Source organism: Octopus bimaculoides, chromosome 2 (genome assembly GCF_001194135.2).
Source record: "Octopus bimaculoides isolate UCB-OBI-ISO-001 chromosome 2, ASM119413v2, whole genome shotgun sequence".
Taxonomy (NCBI): Eukaryota; Metazoa; Mollusca; class Cephalopoda; order Octopoda; family Octopodidae; genus Octopus; species Octopus bimaculoides.
In genome coordinates, this window is record NC_068982.1 from 35,911,617 (window position 1) to 35,922,440 (window position 10,824).

Genomic DNA, 10,824 nt, shown 5'->3' on the forward strand with positions numbered 1-10,824 from the left:
GAAATACTGCAAAGTATTTTGTTTAACATTGTAATTGATTCTGCCAATCCACTACCTTCAGGAGCAGTTAATAATCCTTTCTAATTTTGCCACAGAGTCAGCAATTTGAGGAAGATGGGACAGTTGATTACATTGCCCCCCAACCCCTGCTCAACTGGTACTTATTTTATTAACCCAGAAAGAAAGACAAAATCAACCACTGAGCATGTGAACTCAGGATGTAAAGCTGGAAGAAATTCCACTAAGCATTTTGTCAGAGATGCTAATGATTCTGCCAGCTTACCACCTTATTAGCAGTTTATGAAATTAAACATATTACAAATTATCTAATTACCATTTTAGTCATGTTATTTCTTTTCAGATTCAGCATTACTGAATTTTTACTGTTGATTTAAGCACCTTAAACAGAAATAAAACTGTGGAAGCGGATTTTTTTCTATCATTTTTTTTTTATACAAAAAGCATTGAATGCAATAAATAGTTATTAAATATTTTTCTTTTTTTTTTATTTGATATTCTTTCTCTTTCCCCAACTTATCAACTTCCCAAGAAATTCACACACCAAGTTAAAATGTGTTGATTTTTGAGATGGCTAACATCTCTCAGTTGTAATGCCTTTTTACCCTACAAGCTTCATATGCAATTGGGAAAGCATGAAGAGAATGATAAGAGTTTATATGCCAGCAGTGTGGCACAACCAAATTCAAAGACCAACCCAGCCTTCAGCAACACAACAATGCTAATAACAACAGTTAAAATGTTACATTTCTGATAAACTGATGTGTCAAATTGGCCAAAAGTGTCATAGTTAGCAAATTTATTCATAACTTGCAATAAGGACCATCATATAAACCCCCAATATTAGAGCAACTATTTCTTTAATAGACTGGCGGAAGCTGGATTCTATAAGAAGTTCTGGAATAACAGAGACAGTGGCAATATAAATAAATCCTCCAGCAGTGAAAGGGAGCACCCAAGCTGTAGCTGTAATTCCTGTGCTTCCTGCCACTAAACTGCATATTGTTCCCATGATGGCACCAAGTGCTGTTGATAGTTGAAGCAGCATTGCCTGTGGAGTACAAATAAAAGAAAAGGCATATATTAATTAACAGACTAAACATTTGTATATTTCGGAAATAAATATAAAATAAATTATTACTAAGAGATTTAACCATTAAAATTATATTCCTTTCTTTATCCTTTTCCATGAGGGTTAGATGAATCTGAAAGTCTGAACAATTACAGGAAATCTATAACTGGAATTCCTTCTTAACACAAACCATTAAAAACTTAAATGAAATAGATCAAAGTACATTTTGGAAGCATACTACACACAAGCAGGGTTTGAAACCTCCACAAACTATTTTGCTGCTTGAAGAAACAATGCTTTGCCTTGGGCTTTCAATTCATAGAGGCATCATCATGAAATACAGCATGTTTGGTACATTTTTAGACCTGGCAGAGCCCATCCCTCTACAGGCTTGACTAGAACATGACTGGTAATTTATTTCTCAATTTTGAAAAATATGAAAAGCTAAGTTGAGCTCAGAAGGTTTTGTTTAAACTCAGAGTGTAGTGAGCCAGAACAAATATCATAAAATAATCTGTCTGACGCTCAAATACCTCTGCCAACTGACTGCCTTGACAGGAAGGGTAAGAGTAACTAAATGCTCCAATTTATCATAATATCAATCATATAAATTAGGAACCTGCTCCAAATATTAGAAGTAATTTACAAATTGTTTCTTTCCTTATTATTCCCCACAATCACTAAAAAGTCTAACAGTGTATGCCACTTTTCAAGGTATTAAGCAGTTGAAAGCCCCTGCCCTCACCCACTCTGGAGAACAGAGAGAGAGATTACCAATATTCCAAACATTTTCCTCTGAATCCAGTACTGTGAATTATCAAAAGCTCAACAAATACATAATAGTTGAATGTATTATCAAACTACTTCACTTAGTTTCATTCACCACCATTATATTTCTTCAGTGGATTATTCACAGAAACAGGACTTTACATCTGTTTTTATGCAATGCGCCCTTAGCATAATTAAAATTGGAAAATGAGTTAAGACATGACCACAATCTGTTCCAACCCATATGGTCTCTGTAACTACATGTCTGGTCTTCTACAATTAACTAAATACATTAGCTAATTACCAGAACACTATATCAGTGTCCAAAAATCACTATTTTTTCCATTTAATCTAGACAAACACAAGATAGCTGCAAAAATGACTGCTTCACATGGCAAAACTCTATGCAATGATTATCAATGGGATCAAACTATCTGACAATAACACTATTCCCTTTAGTTTTTGCCTTACTGTTGTCATTTTCAGTAGTTTTGATCATTACTGAAGAGATTAGACAGCAAATTAAACACAACATATTCATTCTTACACTTCATTTAACACTATTAACAACTGCAAAACAGAAACTATAGTGTCTGATCTGATATGAAACTATTAAAGAATCTATGTTTACAGGTTTTGTACTTGTAGAATTCACTCTGAAACAAAAAATTAATCATTGATAATATCAAGATTTTGTTGCAATTTTATTTATTTAAGAATGTTTTTCATTTCATAAATAAGAAATTTACTACACCATCAAATATTTATATAATTTTGTACATTTTGTATATTTTTTTAAACTGAAGCTAATTTAAGAGAACAAAAATTACTGGGAAATTATTTTGAAAATTAGCTTACCCTTTTCTTAGTGCAACCAGATTTCACAAGAATAGCAAAATCTCCAATTTCATGAGGAATTTCATGCAGGAAGATAGTGATGGTTGTTACAATTCCAACATTACGGCCAACAAGGAAAGAAGCACCAATGGCCAACCCATCAGTGAAATTATGAGCAAAATCGGCAGCAAGATTCAAGTAACCAGATACAGCAATTTCATTTTGGGTTTGCAAGTCTTTTTCTTTAGATGATGCTGAAGTAAACAATAAACCAGTTTTTATTCACTTTATACAGAGGTAATAAATAATAATTCAATTGTTATTGTTTGTCTATATCACCTAAATGAGTTACATTCATTCTACATAGAAGTAATGACTAATAACCAACAAAATTACTATTTAATTACCTGCCACATAAAATGATTGGGGGGGGGGGCTAATGTAGTTTCGCACCTCTCCTTGAAAAATGCATTTAAAAAAAAAATTTTTTCAGATTCCTATGTTTCAGATGTTGGAGATTATGAATATGCAAAAGAAAAAAATTTTTTTGAAAAATTTGTTTTTTTTCCTATGTTTTAGATGATGGAGATTCCGAATATGCAAGAAACCACATTTTCAAAATTTTAAATTAAATAAGCATATGAAAGTCTTCCTGGGGCTAAAAACAACAGTAACACCGTCTTCTTTCGGACCGCAACATTTAGTTGACAAATATATTTTATGAATAAACAGACAGGGATAAATAGACAGATAAATAAATAAATGGATGAAAAAGTTCAAAATTTAAAATTGGAGAAGTGGGTGAAATTTGAACCCCTTATTAAACTTTATAACATTAATTATTAAACATTAATGCATGTTTCTCATAAAATGGTGTATATTTAATTTACATTAAATTATTATTTATAATTATTTAAGGCAAACACAAGTAAAATGCAAATTCTTTTCACTTTAATGTTTTTGTCTATATTTAATTTCAATTTGATTATGTTCAAAAAGATTGCTCTGAAAATGATCTCTCTCCACAAATCCAGCTATCTTTTGTATTCTCTCCTTTTAACATATTTTGTGATAACTGTCTAATTCAATGTTTTCTTTGGATTTAACTTGCCTGTCATCTAGCAGTTCATAAAATATATTCCTTTAAAATTCTTATTATTTATTTTACATCAATTGAACAAGGTAGATTTTTTTCTGTTGGACACAATTTGATCTTAGAAATCATGTGCAGTTTATCTGATGATACTCTTTGTCACATTATATATCTAGTAGAAAACATTACTTAATATTCTTTTTTAGCTTTTTAACAGCAATCATAATTAAGTCACCTGAACAATTGCTTTTGCTCAAACAAAAAGTGTTTTTTTTTTGGGGGGGGGGGTTCTATTGTTTTTGTTTTCAAAATGGTGAAAAAAGTTATCATCAATTTTATTTCATGTTGCTTACTACTTATCATTGGATGAGAAAAGACAAAGATACCCTAGTGGGCTTCAATAATTAGTGATAAAACAAAACAAAAGGTATTATAAAACAATGTAATTAGAGCTGTTTATTATACACAATCATATCATTCTACATAAAAATTTTAATATGAAATATTATTGCAGGTCAAAGTGTGTTGTATAAATGGATTTAGTGTACTGAAAAGAACATTTAATTTTCAATCTGCTTCAAAAAGCTCTAATTCTCTTCTGTAATTAATAGCTTCAATGCTACCAACCTCTGTAGATGACCTCTTTAGCAGTATGACATTGGTAACCTTACAACTAGGTACTTCTTGGAACTGCATATCATTTCTCATGAATTGTATACTGAATTGGATTTCTATTTTTATCCTAACTACCATAAATACCAAGTATATATTTAACTAGTTCTGCTATAGTTAATCACCCAAACATATACCTTGATAAATTTAGGTGCATTACTCTATATTAGCCACTACAATTTCTATGCTTGTAAAATGTGAAAAATAATTCTATTGCTTAAGAAACAAACATGGACATCATCATCATCAATTTGTGTTCATTTTCCCATGCAACATTGGTTGGACAGGTTTTCTGAGGCAGTACTTTTATGGTCAGATGCCTAACACACAAAAGCACAGAGTACCTATTCTAAAACCAGGATACACAGTCACCATCATCATCATATTATGTCCATTTTCCATGCTGACATGGGTCAGATGCTTAACCTGAGGAATCACAGGGGGGCATGGTCCACAGGGCTGCAGCGTGCTCCATGTCAGCCTTGTCATGGGTTCTACAGCTGGATACCCTTCCTAACTTCAACTACTTTGCAGTGCCCTGGGTGCTTTTTTCCTGCCACTGTCATTAGTGAGATTGCCAAGTAACTTGCAAGGTAAGAAAGAACAAAAAAAAGCATGCTTAAAAAATGGTCATAAACAAAAATGGACTGTTCCATTCATTAAATGCATTTAGAAAAGAAATTGTAATAAAATTTCCCCTTTATCTTGTAATTTCATAGGATGCGGGGCAAAGTTAGTAACCAGTGTAAAATGAGTAATTTCTGCTCATTTTCTTCTGTTTGGAATCATTACAGTGTAAGTATTGTACCACCATTTTGTACTGTTACATCATCGTTGGGAGTAAAATTTGGTCAGCATAGTTGTTGTTGTTGAAGTTGAGCATAGTCAGGTAGCAGATACTTTTTAGTCAAGAAACTTTCCCCTCAACTTTGACTCATTTGTAATTGAGGTTCCTAATAAAATATCTGGATAACTTGTGGTGTTTAACAATCAATATTCTTTTCTCTGTTGGATTCCAAGTCAATTTTTTCCCCACACTAATGTTTAATTTTGATAATTTTCAATTAAAAAATAATTTATGTCTAAAATGACAATTTTCAATAATTTCTCCTCTTTAACTGCATGTTGTGTAAATATACAGATTCCTGATACATAAACATATATCAGGAAGAGAACCACTCCAACAGATCATGAAGAAACTATAGAGAATATTTTATGTTGAGTCTCTGATTTAGTCAAGTTTCATTAAATTCATATCATGTACCATTTTTCCCTGATCTGTTTTCATTTGACTGAGATATTTTAACTTTTTATTACATTTCTCATCTTTCTGATGTCTAAAGATGGACACTGATGTGTACGAGACTGTTTTCAAATGTTATTCCAGAGAATTGAAGAGGCAAATTTACCTTACCTTGGTTTACTCATTTTGCCCCAGCTAAATTTGTCTTTTATATGCTCAAAGAGAATGGTTATAATTTTCTGAAATAGTATTCAGATTATGTTATAGTGTTTTTAATACATTAACAGAAGGTCATTTGCTTAGCTGGTATAGTTTTTGTAAGGTTGTGAACATTTGTCAAAACTATTTTTTTCTCATAGTCAAAAATGCAGTAAAAACTCCTCATTGTACCCCACCCCAAATAGGCACTAGTTGTTTTAGCAATTATAGTGATTATCATCTTCACTTTAAATCTTGTTAATACTCATCATACATACTTTCAATATTGTATCATTTCATGTTTGATTCCATATTATCAAGACCAAGTGGTTAAGATCTTGAGGTTAAGTTATTTTTACATCAAACAAGCATCGTCTTTTAATTATACGTTATATAAATATATGAATATTGTAAAATAATTAGTAATTCAATTAATAATTAAACATATTTTCCAGTAGATATTTTATCAGATTATATTTTAAAGTGTAATTAAGTAAAAGATTAATTTAGTTTCCTTTAAGATTTATAATGGGTTTGTTTAAAACATGAGAAATGTTTAGCTTTCATGAGATCATGTATTTGTTTAGCTTTCATGAGATCATGTATTTGTTTAGCCGTAATCGCGCAGATCTTATTATCAAAAACATCCTAGCCGTGACCATCCCGCTCTTTATATAGCTAGGATTACATTGTCCTGAGTCCTTAAGACAATAGTGTAATTTAAGTGAATTTTAATCGCTGTGTTTCAAAATTAGACTTCCTCATAACTCAGAAAAGAAGTTTGGTCTCTGGCATAACTCTGTAGTTATGCCTCATCTTTTTAGTATTCTTGTTTGATACAACGGAAATAACAATTTTGAAAACAATTTGTTCTTTTCAAAAATGTCAATTTTATTTTTTACATATTTGCCCACCCACTTCTGTAACCTTTTCCTTTCCCATGAAGTATGGGGTGCTTTGAGACGAAACTCCGTCGAGGTTCTGTTTCTTCGATCAATTATAGCTATATCAACAGGTGGGTTTTTTTTATTTGTAATTGGACTAGCGATACAATAAAAAAGTAGTATAGCCTATCGTATGTTTATATGACACTGGTTAACTTGAAATGAATACAGAAACTACTAAATAAACAACAACGAATTGCCGTACAGTACAGAATAGTAACAATGTTTTTTACGAAAAAATATAAAATTAAGGGCATAACTACAGGGTTTTACCAAATTAAGAAGGAAATTATTCATTTTATCAATAGTACATCTAAGTAGACGTTGTGTTGACAAAAAATGTTTAAATGAGATAAAATAAAGCAATTTTAGTATAGTTATACAAAATATAATTTTATACGAACATTTGAAATACTAAAAAATTATTTTATTCGTTTTTTTGAGTCAAATGTTTTTATTAACCTTTGTAAATGGGAGCTTAGTAGGTAATATCAAAGGATCCAACGGGTTAATTAATCTAATTAGCAAAATTAGTATCTATTAACTGTTCACAAATTTGCAAGAGACAGGAAGCTACCTGCCTAGTAATCAACATAACTTTACTCACTACTCAATCATTTCAAAATTCTGTCATGCCTATCACATAGGTTTAGTAACAAGTTGATGAGGAAGAAATGTTTTTTATTTTATATTTTGTTTTCTCTTAATAATCTTTAGTGGTTAATTTAACATATTTTAGGATCAAATATTGCACAATTACTAATAAAGAGCCGAACTTCTGGTATAAGTATTATGAGGGAAAGAATAAAAATAAACAATTAGAAGTGCATGTTTTCTTCTTTATGGTAAAACAAGACTGCATCAGCAAATGTTACATACGAAAATAGTTATTTCCTCGAAAAAACAAATCAGATTTATAAACAAAAGTAAACGGTAATTTCATTTTACGCCAAAACATGTGCTAAAATCTTTCTATGATTAAACAAACCTTAGAATCTAGTAAGTTAAAAATATATATATTTTGCTGTAACTGATACTGCTCGTATAAATTGAGGTTTAAAGGGATTAGCGCCAATAAAAAAATTTTAAAATCCTGAGAAATTTCTCAGGAATAGTAAAAAAGCAACAGTTCGTCACTAGATTCACACGTCAGTCGTTATAAAATGAAAAGTATCTGAATTTTTGTGTTACAAATTATTTCTATTTTTATTTATTTTCGTAATTTTACTTCCTAAAATAACTTCAAAATAAGCAATAGCGGAAAATTAATTTTTCCCCATTTTTATACTATTTACATATATAAACTGTGTCCTTTTCAGATACAGAAATGTCTTGTTGAAAGTTTAAAAGAAATAACTATAAAAATTATATTAATTCAGTACTTTCCAATAATATCTAGCGGACATTAAAGAGAGATACCTAACTTATGTTGAAATTTGGTCTTAATTTTTTGACCGAAAAAGACTACGTAAAGAAAAAAATAACAAATATATACTTACCATTCTCTTCCTTTTCTTCTTTGTCATCTCCTTCATCATCAGATGTCTTCTCTTTCTTTTTTACTTCGCTGTGAGAATGGCTATGAGAATGGCTATGTGATCCTTTCAGATGACGAACTACTTTCTCAACAGTGAGGAAGACTATAATCCCAGTCAAAACCCACAGACCGATAGACAAATCATGACTGTGGCCTCCACCACCGTGTGAGTGACCATGATGATGATGATTATGACCATCATCTGAATGATCAGAATTCTGGGAACCAGAATGTGGAATTAGATGTAAAAATGCATCACCTAAAAGACCTCCAGATGCAAAACTAAGAAGTATTTTAAGAAAAGGTAAATTCTCCTCGGTATTTTCTAAAGGAATGAAAAACAGAATAACCACTGGAGCTGCACTGATGATAAGAGTAGCCCCAATAGCCTGGAGCCAGAGTACTGGTCCCATAACTTTAGGTTGGTGGGTTTCTTCATGGCTGACACTTTCCTTTCCGATATGTTTGCTGTCTTCAGAACCGCTGTGATGAGAGTGACCGTGATGACCGTGATGAGCGTGACCGTCGTGTGAGTGATCATGGTGAGCGTGCTCTGAATGAGGAACTTTGTTAGCTTCCCGACTATACCTAAAGTTTACATTTTCAGCCCCTGAAAGGTCTTCGTGTGCATGGCCATGATGTGCATGTCCGTGGTCGTGATGTGCATGACCGTGGCCGTGATGTGCATGACCGTGGCCGTGATGTGCATGACCGTGGTCATGATGTGCATGACCGTGGTGGAAGTGGTCTTCGTGACACTGTCCAAAACTGATCACAATACATAAAATCACCACTGTATAAATCATATTAAGCGGTATAGATCTACAGTGACTAGAATAAATACTTGTTGAATTTTTTCTGTGCCTTTTAAAATTGCAGGAGTAGTTACAGCTGGAGAACACGTTTAAGTGACTAGGGTTACTCTCAGTGCCCATCTGTACTGTTGTAAGATTTCCTCCAAACCTCCACTATGTGACAGTTATGCAGACGTGGCTTTTCTAATGACGCTCTCTATGTTATACGTGATTATTTCCCTTTAATCTGGGTTTCTTGGTTCCATAACTTTTTTTTTTCATTTTTCTTGTATTTATTCTTTTACTTGTTTCAGTCTTTTGACTGTGGCCATGCTGGAGCACCGCCTTTAGTCGAGCAAATCGACCCCAGGACTTATTCTTTGGAATGTTCACATAAGTTAACTTTCATATAAAAAAATACATATTTTATAAGGAGAGTTTATACTTTTATAATAGACTATAATTAAATGAAGAAATAAAATTTATTCACTGTGTTCCTCAATTTTAATACGTTTTAAAACGTATATTTAGACTCTATAAGATTGATTCTATCACTGATGACAAGATTTTAAAATCTCTAGAACAATAAAAATTATTCAGTTTGAGAAAACGGGAAGTCGAGCCTGGTGTAGCCATCCGGTTGCACCAGTCCTCAGTCAAATCGTCCAACCCATGCTAGCATGGAAAGCGGACGTTAAACGATGATGATGATGATGATGATATATATATATATATATATAAAATGCTTTACAATTCAACTGAAAGTACAGTCTTTTCACAAAACGACAATCCTTCATAGAAATACTTTACCAGTATATTTTAATTTAATTTCATTCCATCTCTAAGTTCAAAACTGGGAGCCATATATAAATATAATATTGATTCCAATTGCTTCAACATCCAGATGTTCTACAACTTTATATAGATTGTGTCATCTACTACTACTACTATTAATACTACTACTACTACTACTACTACCACCATTACCACTACTACTATCACTGTCAATTTTTGCTTCTGTCAGTAAAATGACTGCCTCATCTCCCCTCTCCTGCACAAAGAATCTTAAATACCTGTCAATTATTTTACACTCACTGAAATGACTACTCTTAGGTCAGTTAAAACTTTCCCCAATCATTTATAGTTTATGTTCAGTCTTTTACTCTTTATTTCTATATTCTTTTACTGGTTTCAGTCAGAGAACCAAGACCATGTTGGGGACTGCCCTCTATAATTTAGTCAGTATCAACTCCATTATTTAAATGAGTTTGGTTCTTATTTTATCTATCTTTGTTTTTTAAGATGCTAAGTCACAGAACATATAGGGATACAACATAAATAATATGAATTTAAGGTTGTTGTCAGTGTAATAACAGACACAGGCACACATGCACACACACAAAAACACAAACATACGTAGGCTATTCAGCTCTCTCACCCTTATCCTTTCTGGGACTAGTACCTTGATAAAATGCACCTGGTGCATTCTGTAAAGTGTAGGGTTAGGAGGACTCTTTAGTCTCATCAATGTCACAGCCACCTCTCTAGTGCTAGTGCCATGAAAAAATATACCCAATGCACTCTGTAAAGAAGTTGACATTAAGAAAGGAAGCTAGCAGTAGAAACCAAGACAAAATTAAAATTTACT

The 10,824-nt window shown here is 32.2% G+C and overlaps 1 protein-coding gene across 1 annotated transcript; it reads right to left on the minus strand.

The window, feature by feature from the left end:
- Nucleotides 1–476: 476 nt before the first annotated feature.
- LOC106884363 (zinc transporter zipt-7.2) lies at nt 477–9,398 on the minus strand. Its single transcript, XM_014935718.2, has 3 exons — nt 8,345–9,398; nt 2,717–2,949; nt 477–1,069 (listed from the first exon to the last, which is right to left on the minus strand). Exons 1-3 carry the CDS (start codon nt 9,315–9,317, stop codon nt 818–820), a joined length of 1,458 nt encoding a protein of 485 aa, XP_014791204.1. The 5' UTR covers nt 9,318–9,398; the 3' UTR covers nt 477–817.
- Nucleotides 9,399–10,824: the final 1,426 nt, after the last annotated feature.

Coding starts and splice junctions, on each gene's coding strand:
- LOC106884363 (XM_014935718.2), bottom strand. CDS start 9,317: ATGGGCACTGAGAGTAACCCTAGTCACTTAAACGTGTTCTCCAGCTGT. Junction 2,950..8,344: donor AGAAGAAAAGGAAGAGAATG/GTAAGTATATAT, acceptor TGTTTACTTCAG/CATCATCTAAAGAAAAAGAC. Junction 1,070..2,716: donor CTGGTTGCACTAAGAAAAGG/GTAAGCTAATTT, acceptor TGTACTCCACAG/GCAATGCTGCTTCAACTATC.